Source organism: Podarcis melisellensis (genome assembly GCF_964234715.1).
Source record: "Podarcis melisellensis genome assembly, chromosome: 1".
Taxonomy (NCBI): domain Eukaryota; kingdom Metazoa; phylum Chordata; class Lepidosauria; order Squamata; family Lacertidae; genus Podarcis; species Podarcis melisellensis.
The window spans coordinates 82423871-82449209 of record NC_138528.1 but is presented as its reverse complement, the minus strand read 5'-3'; the positions used below and the strand labels follow the sequence as shown (position 1 = coordinate 82449209).

Sequence of the window (25339 nt, the reverse complement as noted above, 5' to 3'; positions counted from 1 at the left end):
CCTGATTGGACTTTGGCCTGAAAATTTAAGGCAGCCCCAACCCTGCTTCCACCCTTCATTCAGTGACTCTACATTGCAAGGCTGCTGAAAACCATGCTCCTCTGTAATATTGGACTGTACTAGCACTGGCAGGGCACTCATTTCCACGCGAAGTAAGGCCTGAATCAGCTGCTGTCTCTCTGAATACTTTCTGGTTCTGCTTCTCAGTAAATAACTACGCTGAAATCTTGAATCTCACAGTCAATTACCAAGGGCAGCTCTCGCTTTCAGCTGGAGACAAAAAAAAATGTACATCCAGCTTCCTCATATCTGTCAATGAGACAAGCTACTCTATTAAGTTCCTAGCTCTGTTCTTTTTAGCAGGCATGAGATGGCGGCGACGTAAAATTACGCAACGACACCATGGCGCAAGCAGGAAGCGGACCGAAAGGGGTGCTGGTAACTGTAGTTTCTCCCCACCCTCCGCTAGAGGTTCTGATGCTTATGTGTAATGTAACCAGGCTCGCCAATTCTCCCTGGGATTCGTCACCACTCGGAGAAGTTGGGGCGAGTGTGACTATGTGCTTTGCTGTCTGCACACTCTACTGGTCACATGGTGAGCTGCGCCCTCATTCTGCATAGGTAAAACTCAGCTCACGGCATGATCGAGGGGCCCACAGAAAACTGATTCTGCAAACAGCCAGATGTTGTGGGATTCTTTACTGACCCGTTGTTCCACCTAACGCAAATGGCCAGCTATTACCACGCAGCCACACTGTCTTTAACAGAGCCCCACAGCTGCGTGGATACTGAGTAGCCTAGCCAGAGGAAAAGACTGTCCCCCGTTTCCCTCCCTCAGGTAGGCGAGTTTGTGGTCACAGATTAGGTCCCAAGCATTAGGGCACACATTTCAAAGAAAAGGACAAGACCAGAGTTCCAGCAAGTGGAAAGTTAACCAACTCTTTTATTCCCAAGCAGAGTGAAGCTGGCAATGGCACAGTGGTTGCGTATGTGTGTGCAAAAGTAAACAGGGGGCATTTCTTCCCCGGTTATGATCACAGTGAGATACTACTTCCCTGGCCCCACCTCATAAAGCAGGGATGTGGGGAGCCCAGAGCCCTCCTCATGTGCTGGACTACTACTCTCATCATCTCTGACCATTCACCATGCTGGCAGGGCTGGAGAGAGTTAAGAGCCCAGCGACATCTTGGGAGGCCACAGGGACCCCCACGGCTTTAACAAAGGATAGTGTTATCAAAAGTGTGTTGAAGGAAGAAGCAGAAGTGCCTGCAGTATAAATCTTGGAGCTGTGCAGTCTTCAAGGCCATTTAGAGGTCTGCAATAAGTGGATGGGACAGAGCCCCATAAGAGCGCTGGTTGCCCCCCAGTGCAGTTCCATAGCTATGGAAAGAGATGAAGAGCCTGTGAAGCACTATAGTCTCTTAAAGGGATGGTCTTCCTTCCTCCTCTTTCCTGCCCTTCTCCCAGGCAGCTTTAAATTGCCACTTCCCACACCAACTGCCAATAGTGCTTCAGGCAGAGGAAAAAAGCCCCCAACAATAGGAAGTGAACCTGTTTGGCCTTCAGGGCTCCATTTATCACTCCACTTATGAACAGAAGAAAGGGAGAAATGCCACAGCAAGGGCTTCACCCTGAGTTGGGGTCCATGTCTACGCTGGCCTGGCGAACCATCCGCCGGGACCGGGAGCAGGGCAAGGAAGAACAGAGGGCAGTGCTTTCCTCAGGTTTGGATTCCTGAGGAGAAGGGGACCGGAGCTTGTCTGGTCCTTCGGGATCTGTGTATCCCTCAAACTCCTTGGCCCGGCTCACCACCAGGGCAGCATCAGCCAGCTGAGCCACAGAGAGCCGGTGTTGTAAGGCGGGCCTGCGGCCAAATGGGACAGGGCCCTCCATGCGCTGGACAACTTTGCGCACCCTGCCTGGTGCCGGGTAGTATGAAAGCTGCTTGCAGACATGGCGACGTCCCCGGTGAGCCCTCCGCCCGCGTCGCCTGGCCCTGCGACCCTGAGCCTCCTCTTCCTCTGGCAGTGGCACCTTTGCTGTAGAGTCTGTTCCTGACCCTGAATTCTCTTCATTTTGGGGAAATGGCTCAAAGGTCACAGTCTTCTTCTTTTCATCATGAAGAAATACCTGTTGGAGGAAGAAGAGGTAGACTGAATGAGGGCCAGCAATTACAAAGGATTTTTCTTCATCCTGCCTCTACCATTCATCTTCGCATTAGCTGAGGTTTCAGATCCACTGATTTATGCATTGCCATTTTTGTTTCCCTTGTATGCCTTGAGGCTCCATTATAAGTTCCCTCACTCTTTCCACTTGCCTCTCTCTGGGAGCATGCCCTTACATGACCCTCTTACCTCTTCCTCAGCAGCACACTCTGGTACAGAGATGTGGCGTTCTGGGCTGTCCATTTCACTGATGCTGCGCATGACAGCATAGAGATTGATGCGTTCCCGTCTGAGCGTGGCTGGCTTCTCTGGCACTCTCATCGTAGCCAGGTGTCTTCGCACTTCCTCAGCTCCAGAGTCATCCGATGCCCCAGGTTCTTCTGTGGCCTGAAGACTGAGCCTGGGACTATCAGGAGGGTCCACGGGATGGTGAGGTTCTTCAGGAGGTTCCCGCAAAGGACGAAAGCAATACTGGGGGGTTGTCACTGGCTCCTCTGGTTCTTCTTCTGAGCTTAAAGTCTCGTAGTATGGGCTTCCTGAAGGATCACTGCTGGCATCACTTATATCTGGAGAATCTTCTGAGTGGGCATCTCCTGCCTTTTGTTCCCATAGGCTGCTGTGTCGGCTGTGTAGTAACATGAGGTGAACAATGTAAGAGATTATTCAGCAAGGAATGCTAAATAAAGAACCAAATAAAGAATGGACTTTGAATTACAGTGAGAAGCATTAATTACACATATTAAAGATAATCACAATGTCTATTTAATTTTTGCTGCACTATTAATGTGGGACAATTTTGCTATCAGTGGCTCCCTGTTTAAGATTAAATATCGTGTGCATAACAATACGAAACAGCCCTTTTTAACTGGAAGAAGTGCTTTGGAGTGGAAGTTGGAAATGGAGCAGATGGCATGGATGCCGGATCTTTTCCTTGCCACTCTTTGGCACCCCCATCATTTTTTTCCACACGGAATCTTTCCTGTTTGCCTTTGCACACAGGTGCTTAGAATCCCAGGAAGGGGAGATCTTCTCTGATCCCAATAGCCCCACTGAAAGTAGATTTTCCAGTCTAAGAGGATCATCATGCTGTTGCATGTAACATGTAGTTTGGCTCTTGGACAATAAAAACAAAGCCTTCTGCTGTGGTCTGATCAGGCTGGTCAGCTGCAGCTCCCATCAGTCTCCCTTGCCCTCCCCACATACATACACAGTGACCAGACCTGCTCTCCCTCCCCTTGGATTTACCTTGCGTCCAGAATGCCCTGATAAAGCTCCAGCTGTCTCATGAATCCTGGATTGGGGTGGACAATTGGGCGTCGTTCCCGTACATGGGAAAGGGCCTGCTCAAGTGACCATCCGTACTCCTTCATGGCATATGCAATCACTGTGGAGCCAGAGCGGCTCACGCCCATCTTGCAGTGCACCAACACCCGAGAGCCTTGCGCCCTGTGGGGAATGAATATTTGCTATAAGCAGGGCTACAGCATCACCCAGGACAGTCATGAAATTCAGCATCCAGTTGCTGTACCTTCAGCCAAGCGTAGGATACCCCAGCTTCTTGGCCTAACTCAACACTTGCCAAGGCACAGATTAGCTATATTATGCTGAGGCCACTCTGCTGTGATCATGATGAATCCAAGCAAGTGACTATCATTGCTGCTTGGAAAACATTATGGTTGTTCAACAGCCAGTGTGGTGTAGTGGTTAGGGTGCTGGGAGGAGATGGATGAATTCAGCTGCTTGCTCTTCCAAACGTGTAACTGGCTGTGTCAAATCTGACAGAGATCAAAAGCTAGGAACTGATGGCATCGTACTTCTTAATGAAGTAGGGGGTGTATTGAGGCAACCCAGTCTGATGGGATTATTATTATTATTATTATTATTATTATTATTATTATTATTATTACCAAGGGCTGTGCCAAATTCTCACCTACAAAATATTCTGGGGTGAAAGGAGAGAATAGGTTGACAGTCCTACCTGGTATCACAGGCCCTCTCAAACAACAGCTGACATTTCATTCAGGGAGGTGGGGGCTTTTTGTGGCAGGAGCCCTTCTCTTCTACCTCAGCCCTTGGATTCCCACTGAAAAGCCCATTTCTGTGCCTGCAATCCCATTGACTAGCTGGGGACCATGTTGGTAAGCCTAGCTTGCAATACACAAGTGCTGCAGCTGAAATCACAACTACCACCTTGGTGTCCACTTCTCACCAGGCAGCCGAAATGAAGTTGTAAGTTTCCTTCCAGTGTGGCAGCAGCTGTGAGGTTTCCTCATCATAGAGCCGGACATTCATGTACGTAAAGTGCTCTGGAAAGAAGTTGTCGATCTCACGGGTGACATTAAGGATGTGGCTGACCCTGTAAGGCAAGGCAAGGAGTAATCAAGAATGTGAGCAGCTCTTTTTCACCATGTTTTAAGCATGGCCTCAACTAACTAAACCATGTCCCATTTCCTAAACAACCCCCACTGCAGTTGCTCAGTATCTCAGTCGGGTTGGAATGCATAGTAGAAATCCCTTCTGACTAGAAGGCAAGTTTACATGGAGAGGTGTGCCAAATGGTCATCTCAGTGTCCAAGGAATCCAGATCAGATGAAGTTCCCGAAGGTACTAGTCTTGCTCTCTGAGCAGCATCTTTTGGTGACATACCTGTTCCTTTGAAGCTCCTCAAAGTTGGCTGCATTCCATTCAGAGCCCTGGGACAAAAAGGAACAACACCATGCACAGAGCTCAGTCCCAGGCGAGTGCAAATAGTTCACAAACATTCAGCCATCCTGCAATTGCTCATTAAATACTCAAAACCGAACAAATTTAGCCAAATCATGTGGAAGAGTCCCTCCTAGCTTATAACATTGCAGACTGGGTAGGTGAAGGAACTGAGGTTTTGAATATGTCCCCAACAGGAAAAACTGCCAGCATATAGAAAGATAGCAGAGTCATCTTCCTGGTGTGCTTGGTTGTGATTTTTATGTGAGGGAGTAACTGTGAACCGCCCTGAGACCTACAGGTATAGGGCGGTATACTAATTTAATAGCGCCTGTCCAGTTTCTTAGGTCAGCTTCCAAGGCTGTTCTGTATGTTCCACCACCTGTTGAGGCTAGACTGATGGCCACCAAAGATGGAACCATTTCAGTGCAAACCATCCATTTAGAATTGCAGCCTTAGCTGCTTGCTGTGATCTTCAACTTTGTATGAAGTAAAGAATATAAATCTGCTGCCCCATGCTATCTCTCAAGAAGGCCCTGTAGGTAGTATAAGGGAGAGGCTTTACAGGGGGCTTTGCGTCCTCTTATGGTGGAAGGGAAGGCAAAGCCTGGAGGCCTCAAAATAACAGCAAGGCTTCCATCTTCCTGCCATTCCAGGAAAGAATTTTGAGGACTCTTAAGTTGAGAGGAGGGACTGCCATTTTTAGGGGCTTGGAGCTCCAGTCTGCTGGCATCATGGGTCCCTCTCCTGTACTTCCTCACCAAGTAGAGATAGTCAAAAATCCTGGAGGGCCGATCCATCTGAGCCATAATGAGAAGCATTTCATTGTCAATAAACTCCTTATAGTCGTTCAGGCTCCGACCGGCTCTCCGCTCCAGTTCTGTACGGATCTGCAGGAAGAGGGAGGGAGCTTGTGAGTGCCTGTGGTTGCTTTTGAGCCTGGCTGCTTTTTAATGACACGCCCATTCCTTTCCCTCACCCATCACTCCAACCCCTATACATACCCCTGCTTTCCCACATTCCCTTCCCAGTCCCTGTTTTACATACCTTGCTCCCATACCCTCTCTCTTTCACACACACCCCCTCACACACGTCTCCATTCCCTCACATTCTCTCTCCCCCGCCCCCTCCTCCCTCACCCCCTTGGCCCAACATCCCACCTCCTTGGAGGTGATGTTCTCCAGGTCAGTGGTGGCCATCACCTCACGCAGCTTGGCCCGGATCATCCGCTCTGTCATCTCCTGTGCTGTCGGCCTGAGGCACAGAGACGGAGGGTCGGCAAAGCTCTTGGCTCGCCAGACTCTGCCCCAGACACCATGGCATGCCTAGAGCATCCCTCCCCCACTGGCAGTAGGGTTACAAATCTTGACACCATGCCAAAGCTTTGCATTTCCCTAGGTATCTTTTACACATTTGTAAATGTGCTCGTTCATTTATTGCATGTATGTCCTGAGCTTCCTTTGAGGGCCTTAAGGATTACTCCCCCCCACAGCTCAATTTTATCCTCACAAGTTGCTGTGAGGTAGGTTAGGCTCTGACTGACCCAATATCACCCTGTGAACTCAATGGCTAGGTAAGAATGTTAACCTGGGTCTCTCTCAAGTACTAGTTTGGTACCCAAACCACTCCACTCCAGTGCACCACAAAAAGTGATGCTACGTGACCTGAACTGGGGTGGGCTTCTGCTCTGATCTGTGTCTCTGATCAGCATCTCCCTCCCTCCCTTATTATTACAAAAAAACCCAAAAGCAAGGACCCTTCCCTTTCATGACCTACAGAAGAAGCACTTTCTGCACAGTAGTCCCTAAAACTGGCTAGCAGGGCCACCTGAAATGTCTGTGCTTTGGACTACTGCATGGTATTGAGTTCCACCTTGGAACCACTGCAGCTTTGCTGACTACATCATTCACAGCCTATAACCAGCCCTAGGAGGGGAAGGGCCATCACTGACTGGTCAGAGAAGGCTGCAGGAGAAGTGGGCCGCACAGATTCCAAGTCGGACATGGCTAGCCATTCATTAATGCAGCTCTGCTCCGAGTTCACAGCCTTCTGATACCACTCGGTCCAGCTCAACGCACTGCCTCCTGGGAAATGGTTGTTGCAGATGGCTTCGCTGCATGCCTTGTGCAGCACTTGCAGCGCTGACCTGAGAGCAGAGATGACAATCAGACATCAGAGATGCGCTAAAAAAATCCTCTGAAGGCTACCACTGCCATCAGAGAAATGCACATCTCTCTTCCCATTTTCCTCCATGATGCCCCTCTCCCAGCCTACCAAAAGCAATAGTGGCAACTATATCCTTGTTCCCCACATTCATCCTTTCCCACACATGTCCTTGCGCTTTTCACCCTACCTGACAGCCTTGCTTACCACATGGTCTGGACTGAAATGGGCTTAAAGATACGGGTCTGCCCCCCAGACGTCACACTGAAGCCCCTGGGGAAAGAGAAGGGGGAGAGCAGTGTCACAAGTAACTTGGGAGTGCTCCACCTGAGATGCAGATATATGGAAAGAGGCAAAGAACAGTGCAGTACTTGGCACGGTTGTGAAACTAGTTTGAGATCTTCCATGGTGCCAGGTTCCATTTGTAAGCAAAAAAGAGAATCTGATCCTTTTCTGCTCTTGAGATCTAAAAGTCAGGATGGTGTTGCTTCTTGCCTTGTGCAATGGCAACAACCTTAATCTACGCATTCTAGAAAGGATGGCGCCAGCTGAAGTCAATATTTTAGGTACGCTTCTTCTGCACTGCTTAATCCTTCTAAAAATTCTCAGCCTTAGCAAATAAATTATTCTTCCCTCATTGTAACCATAAAGTTTTCTGCAGGGGACAAGTTAAATATGGAAAATTCTAACAACTCTACTGAAACCAGGCCAGTTGTCAGGCCCCACTGATTTAGTTTGTGATTACTTTTCCTCAGGAGGGGGCGGGGAGCCAGAAAAGTAAGTTGCAAAGCGATATCTGTGTAACTCTGGAAGTTAAACAGACAATTGTATTTTATGTGCGGTATTACGATGAGGCCTGTATTGTGGGTTTGCCCCTCAGCTGTTGGAATGCTCCTGTGACTTTCCTGACTATGCAGTGTAAACTAGTGCGGAGTTTCAGGGAGCTATTGCTTTCCCTTCTGGACAAGGAAACCTGAAAGTCTGATTGCTTGCAGTTGTGGTTTAGTGACTGGCCAGTGTCCTGTTTGAGGAGTTCTGATTTTTTTGAAATGGCAAATGCATTGTCTAACAGAACACATGACTGGGGTGCATGGGGACTGAGACAACAGCATGGGCATAGCCAAGGGGGGCAGCTGCCCCTCTAGATCAAGTAAAACAATAGAAATACTTAACTGACCAATCACATTGGTTCTGCCTCCCTAACAAAAGTCCTGCCCACCCCCAAATCTTGGTTACACCCATGGGTAACAGCTCTTAGCACTGATAGCTATTCTGTTTGCTCCAGTGAGGTCCTAATTGTGAGAATGGCAATCTACAGCAGTGTTTTACAAATTTGGGTTGCCAACTGTTTTTGGACAACTCCCATCATTCCTACCTAGCAGGAGCAGTGGTCAGAGACAATGGGAGTCTAAAAACAGCTGGAGACCCAAGTTTGGGAAACACAAACCTAATGCTTTAACTACAAAGTTGAAGGTTTTCAGTTAAAACCTCGGTCTGTGTCCCTGGATTGTAGTGCTTATCTCTGCATCACTGTGGGACAGGCACATTTTGCAAGGGAGGTGTGAGGATAAATACTTTCTAAAACCTTGTTCACCTTAAAATGACCTACAATACAGCCACTAGTGAAGATGGAACACAGTCAATAGGACTGGCTGTTGAACATCCAGGCTGGCCCTAGTCAAAGGAGTTCTCTTTGAGTTGCCTGCTGAGAAATGCGACCAGTGTATAATATTCATGGCAGATTTGATCCCTGACTTTAATAAATCCTGGACTGGGCCAGACACGGTGAATATGAAGTCTATGCTTCAGTGCAGAGTTAAGTGGCTTAAGCTTGCAGTGGGTTGTGAACAGTTGGCAGTACCATTAGCTGGGGCGGTGGATTGCCTCAGGCAGCAGACTTGGATTGCCACTGAAGGGTGGCAAAGTGTCTGCTTTTTATTTATCTATTTTTTCGTTGGAAGGTACAATTTGGATTTATGTATTTTTTTTGCCTGAACCTCCAAAATACATTGGGTTGACCCTGAACCCTAGTTAGCCCTCCATCATCATCATCATCATCTAGTTACAGGTAGGTAGCCGTGTTGATCTGCTGTAGTGGAAACAAAATAAAAAAAATTCCTTCCAGTAGCACCTTAGAGACCAACTAAGTTTGTTATTGGTATGAGCTTTCGTGTACATGCACACTTCTGCAGATACACTCAATGTATCTGAAGGTGCTACTAGTCTCTAAGGTGCTACTGGTGCTACTGGAAGGAATTTTTTAATTTTGTTATCATCATGATCATCACCATCATAATTTATTTATACCCTGCCCATCCAGCTGGGTTTCCCCAGCCAATCTGGGTGGCTCCCATCAAATTAAAAACAGAATAAAACATCAAAAATTAAAAACTTCCCTAAACACGGCTAATTAAGGCCCAGAGGTCCATCTCTTTGCTCTTTTATCCCAAAATATGGCCACTCAAGGCCTTTGTGCCTCCAGCTCAACCACCTTCAACTGCCTGAAGCTCTCCTGCTAACTCAGATGACTCTGCCCTTTACCCCCTTTTGCCCCTTATGCCTAGAACTGCTCTCCAGGAAACCTGTGTGAAGTAGACCTTCTTGGATTTCCTTCAAAACATACCTTTCCTGTGAAAAGTTTGGCATGAACACACATACCCTAGTCCTTTTCCATCATGGAACCAAACACAAGTATGACTCACTGAAATAAAGCTGTGCACATTAGTGGTGCTACATAGCTATTATTAACAACAACAACCATAAAATGAGACACAGCATGGGGCAGGCTCTCAAGGAGACTTTTTAAGAAAAAGAGACCATGCAGAAAAGAATGCTTGGTTTCCACAGGAGGGAGAGACAGCAAAAAAACCCAAACCCTCCCGTAGCTATTCAGGATGTAAGTGGTTTGTAGTCTGTGGAGACCATTTTCAAGTCAGATGAGAGAGCAGGCATTGTTGGTGAAACTGGGCGAGGAGAAAAATAAACACACACCAAAAAAGTGGCCTCTCACTATCTCAGTCTGTTTGAGTATCCTAGTTTGTTTGCAAAGCACAAAGCTTATATGAGGATTACTATTACATAGAGCATTGTGGGTGCCTGGTGGGGTTAGGTATGTCTCTTACCCATCGCCATCAAGGAAGACCTGAGTGTCGCTCCAAAGCGGAAGCACCATCCCCAGTGTGCAGGCAGCCGAACTGAGAGGCAAAGAGAGAAGAGATCAGGTAGCTACTGAAGGGGTTATTATAGTCCATGGGTAGGCAAACTAAGGCCTGGGGGCTGGATCTGGCCCAATCGCCTTCTCAAACCGGCTTGCGGGTGGTCCTGGAATCAGTGTGCTTTTACATAAGTAAAATGCATCTCTGGGTTATTTGTGGGGCATAGGAATTCGTTCACCCCCCCAATATAGTCCAGCCCCCCACAAGGTGTGAGAGACAGTGGACTGGTTCCCCCCCGCTGAAGAAGTTTGCTGACCCCTGTTATAGTCCCTGTGCTTGTCCTACAAACCTTCCCCATTCACCCCATCTGCACTCGCCTCTTAACCTGCTTTTCCAATAGCTTGATCAGCATTGTAAAAATCACTGATAGCAAAGCCAAGTAAGCATTCCAGAGCTGTGACAGAGGTGCTTGGCGAACTGCACTGCTATCTTCCATTCAGCTCCTTGATTTGGACGTCTTCCTGCGGCATGCTCGAGTGCCTGTGCCCTTACTGAATACATAAACAAAGGTTCTTCTGGAGCACAGACATTGGGAATGGGGTGGAGAGGAAAGACTGGGTGAAGGGTTGCCAAACCAGTTCGACCAGGGAGTAAAATACATTAAGGAGTTTAGATACACACACACAGTGAAGGACAGAAAGAAAGCACTCTGAAGCAAAGATGCTTTCGATAAGGGTTTTAAACAAACATCATGCAGAGAGAAAAGGGGTTGTGTTCTTCCAAGTGCATTTTCTTGGAAGCATGCCCCATTAATTTCAACAGAACTTGCCTTCAGCTAATGGTAATTTGGAACACAACCTTGGTTATTGAAGCAGAGAATGTTGCCTGTTCCCTATGCATGTTTGTTCAGAAGTAAGATCCACCGCGTTCAATGGGGCTTACTTTCAAGGAAGTAGTGTGCATCAGCCTGTAGTCTAAGAGACTTCCAGCACAATCCTAGTCATGTCTACTCAGAACGAAAGTCCTATATAATTAAATGGGGCCTATTCTCAGGCAAGTGGGTCAAGAATAGCAGCCTTATTGGGTATCTCATTTTGGTCCAAGCCTTGATGAAAGACATCATGCAGAAGATACAAGGCAAGACAGTATAGACTGCTGGAAGCTTTCTAGCTTAGAAGTGCCTGGGCCCCACCCCTTCTGCATCTTCGTGCTCCTTCCCTTGTCCTCTCACCCTTCTTCAGGGAAGTCAACTCCCAGCAGCACCATCTCACTCTTGCTCTCCACCTCTGCTGCTGACACAACCAGCAAGTACCGGATCCGGTGAGCTCGAGCCGACTCCAGCCTCACAGCCTGGAGGAGGAAAAAACATACAGTCCTTGCAAGACTGTCCTTGTGTGTGTCACCTCCACACATATGACAATAAGATTCCACATAACTGTTGGTGGTGCATTTGGCAGATCCAGGTATAGTTCTTTGTTTAGCACCACCAGCAACTTCTGAAAAAAATTCCATGATTCCTGAGACCAGTGTCATAGCTAAGTATCATATTGTTACTTGCGTGGAAATAATCTAAGACAGCAACTTGGGATAATCCAAGTAAGCCTAAGACAAAGTGCCCCTTGTTCCTTGTCAGTAGCCATTTGTGCACTTTTCAGTGTGAGGGGAAAAAAGGTTTGAGGAGAAACTCTATTTACATTTATCCAGAAATAAGTGCATCACATTTTCATCTCTGAGCCCAAGAGCCGTGGCACTGAAGTTCTCAAAGCTATTAAATCATCCATTGAAAATCATATTATAAAAGGCTTTTAGCACAAAATCATTAGGAAAATAGGAGGGGAGTTTCAGAAAAAGGCCCTCCCACCCCTGGATTAAGTGAATGCAGTTTGGCATTGCGTGGTAGGATCAGAGGGAAGAGCCTCTGGACCTAAGTGTTATGGGAGTGTTTTTCATATTTTTCTGCACACTTTCCACATTGGCAAATGCCATAGATCTTCAGTAGTTTTGCCAAGGGGTTTGGGGCATGTTCTAGGAAGACACACATAGAGAGGGAGCAGGGAGTGTTATTGTGGACCACTAGACAAGCATATGAGACCTCAGTATTGACTTGCCTGAACTGAGAGTATACTGGACAGATGCACGTTTATTTATTTAATTCTCCATTTTCCACACTGCAAGGGAAGATCCGCAGTGGGGAGCAAGCTATCTTTTAAGGTACCGTGTTTTTCGCCCTATACGACGCACTTTTTCCCCTCCAAAAATGAAGGGGAAATGTGTGTGCGTCCTATGGGGCGAATGCAGGCTTTCACTGAAGCCTGGAGAGCGAGAGGGGTCGGTGCGCAGCGACCCCTCTCGCTCTCCAGGCTTCAGGAGAGCCCCAGCGCCAGCCCCACAAGGTCGGGGGACAGAGGGGAGGCGGAACGCCGCCATCCCGCTGTCTCCCGATGTGGTTTGGAGGCTGACGGCCAGGAGACGCGTGCTTCTCTCCACCGCCAGCTCTGCAAGCTCCGGGGACAGCTGGGAGGCGCAGCGCCTCTTCCCCGCTGTCACCGGATCTGGTCTGAAGAGCACTTCTCCCCGCTGCTGGCCCCATTGGAGAAATAATTTTTTTTTCTTTATTTCCCCCCCAAAAAACTTGGTGCGTCCTATGGGCCGGTGTATCCTATGGGGCGAAAAATACAGTAGCTTGTCTGCTACTACTGAACTTCCGAATGAGCCACGTCTGCTCAGCTCCCAAGAACATCAGCAGGTACCAGAAAGCAGCATGAGAACCGCTGCCTTCAGGAACTGCCCCAGGTACTTGGAGGCTGTTGTGACTCACTCTCTAGAAAAGAAAGAATACCCAGCACATGCTACTTTGGAAATCTCCCAGCAGAGTCCCCAAAGCCAAAGCCGGGATCAGACTCGGCAGAGACGCCAGCTCTGGCTGTCTGCCCAAGAGAGCAAAAGCCCCGCAGGCCATAAATGGGGAAGTGGCTGCAGCTCCCGGCTGAATGTCTGCCTGAAAACCACATTCCTCAAGGAGAGGAATCCCTTGCCGCCGTGCTCTGAGCCTCCACAAGCATGGACAATGAGGCTCTCAGAAACCAGGCCTCTCCAGCACAGAGTTTTGCAGCAGGAAGGCAAAGCGGAATCAGTTTATCACAGGACTCCCAGGCAAGAGGCAACACAGTTTCTAGAATCGCACTAAGAGGAGGAGAAAGGTGAAGATCAAGGCCAAGAGGAAGGAGTTAATAGTCGGGTGTCCACTCCACAAACCAGCTGAACTAGCCTGGGAGAAATCTGGGTCACTGAGGCGTTCTCACTGAGGCAGTAAACTTGTGCCCTTTCAGGCTTCAGGTGCGATCCCACGATGGAAGGATTCAGTCATGTGAATCCCACCCACAGCCTGAAGTGATACTGTCTAGACACAGGTTTACTGCCTCTTAGAACTAGGCCGGAGCCTGAGGGCACACACCTCCCTTTTCTGAAATATTGTCTGCAGAAAATAGCCCTCTTTCATTTCAGAACAGTTGTCTCTTGTGGCACGGCTTGCCTAACCAGGCCTGTAGGACAGCAGCAAGGCACACTGGGTACAGCTGGTGGTTCTGGACAGGAGGGCAGGAAAGCACTTATGCCATTAAGGAAAGGAATCCCACTAACATACATTTAAAGCACAGCTTTAATAGTCACAACTTCCCATGGAAGCTGCAATAAATAAAACAAATGCTCTGTGGTGATGGGGATGTTATTGTTTTTGTTTGTTACAGTGCTATGTATTTTTGTGTTTTTATATTGTAAATCACTCTGTGATCCTCGGATGGGGGGTGGTATAGAAATTTAATAAGTAATAAACAAATAGTTTACCAATCACAGACTTATAGTAAACAGCACCAACCTACAGGGCTCTTTGGAGTGGGTGAAGCCATGTGCTTTAATTGTAATCTGTGGGTGTTACTACAGAAGGTCAACTCTGGTAGATAAGATCATTTGATGAACAGAATGAACCTTAAACTGGCCTGGCTTGGCAGCAGAAAGCTGGAATATTTTTTGTTCCAATAGTAAGCAATGCTGAGCCAGGCAGGGAAGGGAATTTGCCCTGAGTGTTGGGCCTTGGCAGGGTTGAGTGGGTGGAAATGGAGACCGTGCTGATTCCAGAACAGGAGGAGGGAAAAGGGCAAAGGCCCTACCCCAAGCAAACTCTTTTACAAGGCAGTCAAAAACACTGAACTCCATAACTGCCTGCTCCAGACTCTTTATCCGAAGAGGCACATTTTGTGGTCAGGCCAATTGCTTTCCTGTCTCCTCTCATCCACACTCTGCCGTATCTCCCTGCCCTCACAGTCTCACCAGCCGGATGCTGTCTTCTGGCCGCATCAACCCCACCATTTGCTGTAAGTGCTGCTCCTGTTGTTCTGCCGCGGCATTCTCACTCTTAGGCTTGTGGTCCAGGGGGGTGGCTGGGCCTTCCTGCACAGACTCCAGCTTTTCTTCTTCCTGCAGGAGCAAAGCAGCTCCTTTGACCATGACGAAGTTGTGGCTGAAAAGGGAAAGAAACGGAGATAGGTAGAAAAACTCTCTTGCTCCAGAGGAGAGCTTGCCCCATTAAATCCTTCCTCATTCCAAGGGGGAATGTAAGAAGCTGCCTTACCCTGACAATGATCCATTGAATTGAGCCTTTTCTACACTGTTCAGCAGCAGGTCTCTAGAGTTTTAAGCTGGGAATCTCTCCCGGTCCTACCTGGAGACGCCTGGGACTGAACCTGAGACTTTCTGTATAAAAGAGGTGCTCTTCCACTGAACTACGGCCCTTCCCCATGAATGCTTTGGAGCAATTTGCAATTACAGAACAGTCACAAAATCTGAAGTAGTCCAAGAGAGGCAGGCCTAGCCATCAAGGGAAACTAAGTAGGTTGTGCTAGCTAGAAGCCTTAAGGCCTATTAAATGTATACAGAGGTGGCAGAACATTGGAAAATCACATCAGATTTTAAAATAAAATGTTGAAAAACATTGACTCTAATGAATATATAACCAATATTAGCTATACTCACCTGGAATACAAGCAAGCATTTTAGAAATTGCATACTCTTTTTTTAAAAAAATGTCAACATTGATTTATTACCTACTTAAAAAAAACACACACAAAGTATAAGGCATTCCCCCCCCAAGAGTGCCCTTAGCCCTTTCAAAATATTTTTAAAAAACTATTTGCCAAATCTCAGCTTTTCTTACACTTTTTAAACACAGATGTGTGCTCTAAAAATGACTGCCAACCCATGACTAATTAGACAGAAAGGCTATAATACTCCCTACATGCTACACACTAGCGTGTTTAAAGGTGCTCCCATCATTTTTTAAAAAGCAGAGATTATCTAGGGGAAGCAATTTAGAGTAGAGGAGCAGTAGGGGGAGTGGGCAGTAGCCGTTCCCCCAGCCATTATTTCTATGTCCACCTCACCCCCCTGCCCCACCTCAGTGCAGAGTTCAAAGGTGTTTGAAAAGATGGCAAGTTCCGTTACAGAGGACGATGGAATTAGATCCTTCCAGTTCACCAGAATTAGAGATCTTTCCAGTATACTGTACATTTATATTTAATGCACAGTATCCTCCCATGTATTCGTTTGGTGCACATTTTCCATTGCAAGATAATTTATCCTATTCCGCACTCTTCTTTGCAAGGTTTTTCCCCCTCTTTTCAGAGCAACAAACATGCAGTTGTTATGCTTTTGATGCACACACACTTGTCTCAAGATTGCACTTCTCTTGGGGAAATGTAATTCTTCCCTCCAATGCAATTGGGACTGCGGTGTACAATTTGGTTTTGCAAATGTCATGGGATATTAATGAGGAACACAACTCTCTCCTCCTCCTCACTGCCAAACACCCACATCAGTTGGTTGCTGTGGCTCAGGCATTGATAATCTTGAGTTTGGATTACTGCAGTGTGCTTTATGTGGGGCTGCCCTTAGCTTGCCCTGCAAGCTGCAACTGGTACAAAATGCAGCAATTAGACAACTCACCGGGGTGCCTTACCACATGCATATTACACCACTCCTAAAGGAGCTGCGTTAGCTGCCTTTTAGCCACTGACCCAGGTTTAAGGTTTTGCTTTTGACCTATACTGCCTTAACAGTTTGGAACCGTTTACCTGAAGGATTCCTTTCTCCTTCTTGCTCATTACAATCAGCTATGGCACACTTTTTATGTGTGTTTGGCAGTAACCAAGAAGAGTCTTCTCTGTGCAGGCACCCTCTCTCCCTTCAGCTTAAAAAGGCACCAGAATATGCTCCTAAATGTTTGCTGCTTTTTAATTCCAGACTATGGTATCACAATTTAAATATATTCTGGGTCACTGTTGTCTTTTTAACCTGTAGCTTTTTTAACAGTTTAATTTGTTATGACATCTTTTGTAGTACGCCACTTTGGATACTTCATGAAAAACAGGGTAAAAATAAATCAACTATTTTTTCCTGTTTGAACTCCGACACTATATTTTTCTAGTACAGGGGCTCTTGGTGCAGCACTAGTTGTTTTTTTTAAGTTAGAAGAAGAAGCAATGCTCCACCTTCCTGCACCGCCACTACCCACTGCACTGTTTTGGAATATTTATAGTCTCTTCCTTCTGCATTTCTTCACAATGTAGCTCCAGCATTGGAACCATCTTTTAAAAAATAAGTTGCAAAGTGCAACTTCCCCCCACCCTAATGCCTTAAGGCGGGGGGATACCCTCGTGCTGGGTTCCTGCTACTGGGAGTAACACACTAAATCCAAAACATTTTTTTAATAAATTGTGTGAAAAAGCCCAGACGCTGGTTTGGGTGGACCCTGGTCTTTTTGTTTATATGTATGTGTGAAGCGACAAAGGCTAGCTCCTTACCGTCGCTGCAGCTGTCTCTTCCGAGGAACATCTTCATCCTGCAAGGGAATTCCAGGTAGATCAGTCACTTCTGGTCCAGAGCAAATAAGAAGAAATCTCTGGCTCCAGATTAAACAATGTTCTAAGTTTCCGCACATGTGGCACCAATCTCCTAGACACGGTCATTTCCACCAAGGGCTGTCCCAAGGCATTTTGCTTCCTGAGCCAAAGGGGCAAGATGCCGCTCCCCTTATTCCATATGCAAAAGCCAACCAGGCCCTTGAATATCACCTGAACAGTGGAGATGGAACAGCATCCTCCCTTGGACCTGAGGGCAGAAGGCTAGTTTGGGAGCTGCAAGGCAGATCACATGGCACACTCAGCTCTGTTTGCTCTGCACTCCTCAGCAAATGCTGCCCATCTTATTTTGCTTAACGGTAGAGGTGGCCCTGCCACCAAGGTCTTCCAGAGGTAAGCAGGTCCACACAAAGAAGGGGGCCCTCAGAGGGCTTTTTTCCAGCCGGAACTCTCCGGAACTCAGTCCCGGCACCTCTCAGGTGGGCACCATTGCCATTCTAAGAGAATGAGGGAGGTGTTCATGGAGAGTTCCAGAACCTCTTTTTCTAGAAAAATGGCACTGACTCCTCAGAGGGCTAAGCTGGCTGGGAAACCCTGCCAGACTTGCACTGTCATGCCTCCTAGCCAACTGGGGACTCCCACCCCAGGCCTCAGACAAGGCCCTCTGCATGGGCCTGGGGATAAAACAGTTTGACCCAATTAAATCACTGAGGCTTTTACCTTGGTGGAACTTGGGATTGATAACAGGCTGCCTTTCTTTTAAGGGATGAATAAGTTTATTTGCCTAGACCACAAAGCCATAACATACAGCAATGCACAAACATTGTAAATGCAGGCTATAAAACCATAAAATATTCTACCATTTATTATTAAAATCATCTACCTCATGCACAGCTGAAATGTTTTAAGCTCACGCTTGCCAACACAAAAGGCATACAAAGAATGCACTGCTGGCGAGCACTGGTTTAAGGGCTTCTCCACACTTGCCTTTCCTCTGCTCTTTTCCGGGGACAGTCAGTGCTTCAAAGGTATGTGTCCAAGCAACTTTTTTTTTTTTTGCTCCAGAGCTTTCCCTCCAGAGCTTTTCCCTGCTCTTTAGTATTCAGTCAGAGCACATGTCAATCTGCAGAAAACCAGAATTGACATTTGCTCTGATTTCAGAGGGAAAGCTCTGTGGCAAATAAGGGGGGGGGGGAGAAACACACTTGGACACAGAGCTTTAAAGCACAGACTTGTGCCTGCAAAGAGTGGGGCAAAAGGTAAGTGTGGCTAAGGCCCAAGTTCTGGCGGGCTACACCCATGGCTGGGGCAGGTGGCTGGCGCCTTCCATAGCAACTTCAGAGCGATTCCTTTATACCAGAAGAACCAAACCACCTCACAATTGCATTTGCGCTGTTGGCTCTGCCATGGAAAACCCCAGCATGACATAATGTTCCTGTTCCAAGCAGTCCCTTCTGTACCACAAGCACAGAACTGTTATGCCACCTCTGATCCCGAACATCAACAGGACTTCCATACAGGGCTCTGTATTTTACAGGCCCCAACCGACAGCCTGACTTTGTGCATTGGTGTTTGTTTTGGATCTTTTTTTTATTATTTCAGAAGAGAGAAGGACAGAGTCTAAGCACTGAAGCCTAAGGTCTTGGAAGCCTTGCTCAGCCTTCTGAATTCTGCAATTTCACAAGCAGGTTCCCAATTTATCTCAGCACCGAATGGGCTAGAGATGTTCTCTTTTTATGTGGGGGGGGGGGAGTAAATGAAAGAACCCCAAATGTCTCATCATGCAGCTAATCAAATACTAAGGTTGCATGCTACAATTAGACACAGAATGAGAATCATCCCCCTTCACAGAAGCTGGCTTGGTTCTCAACCTTATTTGAAAGAGATGTTGAAGTAGCTAGCCTTTCATTATGGGCCTACAAGTCAGGGCTGGATCTGAGACCTATGGGCAACAGATTCCAGAAGGCTGCCATTTTCCTACCTCCAATTTCTTGTCTTCGTGTCATTAAAAAAAACACTTCAGAACTGAACAAAAGGTCACCATATTGATTTTCACTTCAGGTGGAAAACCAAGGCTGGCTCTACAGTGAATATGGGATTCTGCCATAAAAGGGATGCTTTTGTAAACCTGCTGGTTCTTGGCCTATATAAGAAGCTAGAACACTTGCTGAAGACAAAGGTGACCAATTAATAACAATCATAGAATTGTAGAGTCGGAAGGGACCCTGAGGATCATCTAGTCGCCAGTATTATTATCCCTGCACTGTAGATGGTGGGGCTGAGGCCAAAAGAGAGTGTTTTGCCCAAAGCTACAAAACGAGTTCCCTGCTAAGGCAAGGGTCAAACCAAGGACTTTGCAGCTCAAGCTGTTAACTACTACACTAATTCTTAGCATTCTGCACCAAGCCTGGACATCTTATGTCCCACTAAGCTGAGTGTTCCCTGCGGACCACATCTATGGGCTGAGAGGTGCTCTCCACCATGTTTTTTGTAGGTCCATATCCCATATAAGCAAGAAACTAGAAGATTTATCAAGCCTTGTGTGTTTCACAATCTGTGATTGGTGGTCTGTGTTTGCCCTAGTGGATCACAAGCTGGGCAGACCTGCACAATGTCACAGTTTCACAGCTGAGGGCTGGTGGGTGGGTGGGTGGGATGGAATCCAGCTTGGAAATACACAGTGTGGTTCCATTTTAGGACACTGCTAGTCTCCCGTCTCCTTGGAATGGTTGCAAATATTTTCCTGGAGCGGCCTTGAATTCAGGCTCTTGCATAACCTTATCTATGTGATTCCTAGTCTGTTGGCAATTTCCTGTGACATTTTTAAGCATGGAAAAAAACACAAACCTTGTCCCTGCCACTTCCTAATTGCCAGCTCCTTGCACAATATCTAATTACGCTTGAAACGCAATCAGCCCAGCAAACTGCCAAGCTTGGGGTGTGAGAACTATGGCGCTAGGCACCCCAGTGCAAAGGGACACAGAGGTATCCCAGGGTTGGTGTTCCGGGGTGGAGAAATCTTGCTTTTCTGAGGCTATTATGCAAGGGATATTTTTTGCTGCCTTCCACGGGCCCCTGACGTTGCAATCTGCAAGGAACCGGCAGGAAGTGGCAAGTTGTGAAAGTCCCTGACAAGTCACTTATTAATGCCCAGTTCTTCTGCACAGGATCTTGAGCTGTCAAGAGCTGATTAGAGGAAGAAAGGGGGAAGGAGTAAGGACTGGGGAAAGCAGATGTGTGGGTACCCAAGCAAGGAAAGGCAATTGACCACTGTGGCATGCGTTTGAGAGGCTTCCTTACATGGAGAATTGAGAGAGAGAGTTGATCAGGGAGGGAAGGAATCCCACAATAAGGCATCCTGTGTGGGGCAGAGAGGCTCAGGCCAAAGGAGATGAAGGGGTGTTTCACAGATGGCCCCTGCTCTCTACAGCAGTTGCAATGAGGAGGGACTGTGAAGCTCCAACATTCTGGCTTCACGCAGCCAGATTATTCCACTCTATATGAACCCCACATTCCACCCACCCACCCACCCAGGAAGGCTACGAGTTGTGCAAGCACCCAGCCCAAGGAAGATGCTGGTAAAATGCCTCCACCATACCTTTCTGGGGATGCCACATACTCAAGATCATGCCTTTGTATGCCTCTCCTGCAAACAGGCAACCCAGAACTGTTTACAATAAGGTTACCAGATGTCCCCGTTTCAGATTTACAAATCAGTCCCTCGACAAAATCCACTGAATTTGACTGAAGTTGAAACGTGTCCCTGGATTCATTGAAAAAAATCTGGTAACCTTAGTTCTGTAGCCACAGCTACCAGCACAGAGGTAGTTGCTTCTGCTTGGACATTTTAATACTGCTCCATAAGAGGTGTTAACATAGGAAGCTGCCTTAGACCAAATTAGACCATTGGCCCACCTAGTTCAATATTATCTCTACGTGGTCTGGCAGTGCCTCTTCAGGGTGTCAGGCAGGGGACATTCCCAGTCCTGCCTGGAAACTCTGGGAATCGAACCTGCAGGCGGAGCAGATGCAGTCTGGAACATAAGAAGAGCCTGCTGGATCAGGCCCAAGGCCCATTTAATTCAGCATCCTGTTCTCAGTGGCCAAACCAGATGCCTGCAGAAAGCCTGCAAACGGGGCACGACAGCAACAGCAGCTGAGGTTTCCAGCAACTGGTATTCAGAAGATGGAGGCAGAACAGAGCCATCATGAGGATCTACAGGCCTTCCCCTACAAATGATGGCTTAAACCCCCCCCCCAAAAAAAACCCATCCTTTTGACACTCTGTGACTTACACTGAATGCAAATATGACAGAACAGCTAAGTGGAGTTCGTGTTTCAGGTTGATACTGGCCCACCTTGAGTGGCAAAGGTGGGAAACACGAGTCCCTGATGCAGCAGGTAAAGAAATCCTACATATAAGAGTGGAAGACCGTCGTTTTCTTTCCCTATCCCACTCCTGCTACTGCTTCACCCCAGGGAGCTCCCTCTACTGGGAAGAAGAGACTAGAGACACGGGGAAATCTGTTGCCTCATCTTTGGCGCTTGGGCCCCCTTCTCTGCGCAATACCGCCCCCCATCCCGCGCAAGCCAGTCCTTCTTCCGACAGCGCCCCTGCAGGGAGGTGCGAGAACAAACGGCCAGATCCTTCGGGGCCAAAATGGTGCAAAGTGCAGTCGCTTGCACAGCTCAGCATACGGCTTGCAATGGGAGAGAGAGGTGGCGAGAACGGGGCACACGATGGCGCAGCCGTCGAAACAGCACCTCCCGCCAGCCCCAGAAAGGGGATGATGGATCGCAGCCGTGCCTAAAAGAAGAGCCGCTGCTGTGTGGGTCCCGTCGGGGGATCAGGGTGGGGTTCTCTTGGGCCGGCGTGAGGCTGGGCTAGAAGCGGCGTGCGAGCTCACCTTGCTGCCGGTGGGTGTCGAGTGGCCGCTCCCCGACGGGGAGCGACAGACGGTCACCAGCGCCATGCGCGGCTTGCTGCGCCCTTCCTCCGCTCGCAGCGCGCGGGGAGCCGACGGGGAAAGATCGTGCCACTCGGCGCCGCTGCCGCCGCTGCAGACAGCCTCCAGGGGGCGGGCGTGCCCAGCCTTCCGCGCACTCCCTGGGTCACGCCAGGGTGGGACCTGCCGGCCGTAAACTTTCTTCTCCTGCACCCGGCCGCCTTAACCAGGAAGCTCAAGGATGCTGCGCGGAGGAATCGCGCACGTCATTGGCAGGAGGCTCTTAAAGGAACCAGCCCCAAGACGCGGGAGGGATTTCCCCAGCCGGGAGCGGAGGTGGGAGGAGCGTCGGGCTGCTCAGGGCTCGCTTCCCCAAGCCGCAGGGGCACCCTTCCATCACAGGGGCCAAGGCTCAGCCCCGGCACCTATTCTGAGTGCTGCTAGGCTTGCGTATGGTGGGAAGCGGGGTAGCAAGCGCCTCTGAGCAGAGGTGCCAACTTGAATGAAATATGGGGGGGTAAGCCCCGACCCACATAATCGATCACATGGCACGCACAGTATTTGAATGGCAAAGCCCATCTACTTCTTTTTTGGGGAGGGGGGCGCTCAAATATTTTATAAAGGGGGGCGGCGAAGGGACCACAGCGGCCCCTAGGAGTTGGCTCTTATGCTTCTGAGGATGTGCAGAGGTTGCTGCAGCTGCTGTGAGTGTTGATGCAGCCGTGTGAAACGGAGGAGGCTCTCTTCCCGTTGTGGCCTGAATATTAGGGAGGGCGGCGGGCACCGTGTTTGTGCGTTTGTTTTCATGCATGCAGAGTTAAAATCTCAGCTAACACCAGAGTCGGAGCTTAAAATGGAAACCTAACGCCTTGCCGCTGCTGCCAGCCCCCCCCCCCCCCCGCATATTACTACAATGACTCAGCAGGTGGTCGAGCGAAAAGCCGAACATCAGAGGCTGGAGTCGAGAAGCAGCACAGCGCCCCCCCCCCCATATCAGGCACGACGGCCGCATGGAGCCCACTGCCACCCCCGCTGCATATCGGGATCCAAAAAGCAGCCTTCCTAATCCATAGCACAGCTACCCACAAGCACAGCCCTGCAAACATCGCCAGCTGCTGATACCGCCGGGCCAGGCTATCGAAGGTAAAAGTAAAATCTGTTCAGAACTCAGCAGTGCTGAAATTCTAAATGCTTCGGATATTGCGGAAGGCTGCCAGCAGACGACCTAGATAGACACCCAGCTCTTCCCCCTAAAAGCTCAAATTGCTAACCATTTCTCATTGGAAGCAGTTTTGATCCAAAGCATTTCAAGCAACTAGCCATTTGAAAGGGGAATGCTTTTTTAAAAAAATAAAGGAAATGGTCATATATTTTAAAACATTAAAGTGCAAGTTGCATAGTGCACACTAGTTTCCACAGTTAAACCTCCAAGAACCATAGAATTGGAAGGGGCCACAAGGGTCATCTAGTCCAACCCCCTGCAATGCAGGAATCTTCTGCCCACACCCCTGAGATAAAGAGTCTCATGCTCTACCAACTGAGAGATTTGTTAAGTGTAGAAGACATAGCAGGAACTGCAGCTAATTCCTGGGGCTTTTTGTTGTTGATGCTTAATGTAAGCTGCTTCGTGAACATAATGGAATTGTTTGCTTTGCATTTGATCTTTAAACACACAGAACCAATGAAAGGGCGGACAACCACTTCACTTTCCTACCTGCCCAAGACCCAGCAGGTGGAAAGGAGCGTGGGCAGGTGGGTCAGCGGTGTGAAAGGCAGCAGCATCTCTTGTTGCTTTGGAGCTTTTGAAAGGAGTAGGCAGGATTTCCAGGTTCACTGCGGGCAGCCTTAATCTCGGCACACTCAGCCTACCCACCCCCTTGATTCCCCAATACAGCCTATATGACACAGTGCTGCAATTTGGACCCAAAATTACTGCAGGCCGTTATGAAGCTGTTTTATAGCACATCGGGCTATTGGCACGTTTAGGTCAGTTGTATGGCTTGCACTCTCTGGCAGCACCTCCTTAAGGGTTTCAGATTGGGAAGCCGTTTCCCAGCCCCAGCTGGAGACACCAGGGGTTGAACCCGGGATCTTTGGTTGCAGAGCATGTGCCGCACTACCACTGGGTACAGCTCTTCCCCCAAAATGCAGCTGGTTAAGGCAGAGCAGCTCTCGGGAGCCCCTTGCACACCTTCCGAACTGGCAGGGGAGACTTGGCAACTGAAACCAGCCAAAGCAATTTTAACAGTACCATTGCCACCTGCTCTGTTTAAGGTCACTGTGCTATCACGTGGCAGCCATGGTTCTTCAGTGTACAATCATCGTGCCTGGCTTCCTAAATTGCACCATGCAGAAGATTGAGCAAGGGGGGTGCGGGGGAGGGAGAGAGATAGAGACAAATTGCAGTTCTATGTATGCACACTAGATGGGGATATGCATTGTGTCAGGCAAGGCCAACGGATTTATACAAAGCGCAGTGTATGTATATATTTGCACTTGGGCAGTCCAAAACTATGATGCTATGTTGGCTGAGCAGACATATAATTTCAGTGGCTCAGAGAACAAATCCAGTGGTTTCTTTGTGGCAAAATGGAAGCTGCCGGTTTGATTAAAGTTAAGAAAGGACATGTAGGTACAAGGAGTGGCAGAGATGTGTTGACGAAGAGCAATGGGGAAGAGTATTGGTGCAAAATGATGCACATGGTCTAGGTGGTGCAAGGGCTGTGTACTATTGGCAGCAAGGGAGGAAGCAAAGGTGGAGGGTAGAGGATTGCTAGACTCTGCCAAGGAACTAAGCTAGTTGTTGCTTTACTGTCACTGGGGCACTGGGCAATGAGGGCAAAGGAAGCGTGTAGATTTCACTTAATGATTTAAACTGAACACTTTCTGAGTACAGTTGTAAGAAAAAGGATGGTACTACTCTACGACTCCAAGATTGTATTATCCTCCCTCCCTCTCTCACCCCCCTCCTGCCCTCTCTGCTATTGCTCCCACCAAATTGGTAATTAATAGCAACGTAGCCTGTTGAAGAACCTAAAGCAGCTTGTAAACCTTATCGTTTACCAAAATGGACACAGACTATCACCAACATATGGAGTCCCATTAGTGTATTGAGGGAGCAAAGTTTGCTCATGATACTAAATTGTTCTGGGTTGTCAAAACAAAACAAAACAAGGGATTGCAAGGAGTTCCAAAAGAATTCCTCCAAACTGGGTGAACTTAAAATAGCAAACACAATTCAATGTAAGTAGAATAAATCCTCATTTGACATATATAGTAATGGGGTCTGAACTGGC

General features: G+C 48.1%; 1 protein-coding gene across 1 annotated transcript; it reads right to left on the bottom strand.

The window, feature by feature from the left end:
• Window positions 1-923: 923 nt before the first annotated feature.
• Window positions 924-22324, bottom strand: SSH3 (slingshot protein phosphatase 3). Its single transcript, XM_081922706.1, has 14 exons — window positions 22005-22324; window positions 17041-17078; window positions 14513-14702; window positions 11418-11536; window positions 10154-10225; window positions 7239-7304; window positions 6820-7014; window positions 6029-6122; window positions 5630-5758; window positions 4812-4858; window positions 4375-4521; window positions 3411-3611; window positions 2355-2790; window positions 924-2130 (listed from the first exon to the last, which is right to left on the bottom strand). Exons 1-14 carry the CDS (start codon window positions 22068-22070, stop codon window positions 1627-1629), a joined length of 2304 nt encoding a protein of 767 aa, XP_081778832.1. The 5' UTR covers window positions 22071-22324; the 3' UTR covers window positions 924-1626.
• Window positions 22325-25339: the final 3015 nt, after the last annotated feature.

Excerpts from the sequence above, each read along its gene's own strand:
- SSH3 (XM_081922706.1), bottom strand. The coding sequence starts at position 22,070 with ATGGCGCTGGTGACCGTCTGTCGCTCCCCGTCGGGGAGCGGCCACTCG. Across the intron at positions 17,079-22,004 it reads CGACACCCACCGGCAGCAAG|GATGAAGATGTTCCTCGGAA; the intron begins GTGAGCTCGCAC and ends ATTCCCTTGCAG. Across the intron at positions 3,612-4,374 it reads AACTTCATTTCGGCTGCCTG|GGCGCAAGGCTCTCGGGTGT; the intron begins GTGAGAAGTGGA and ends CATTCCCCACAG.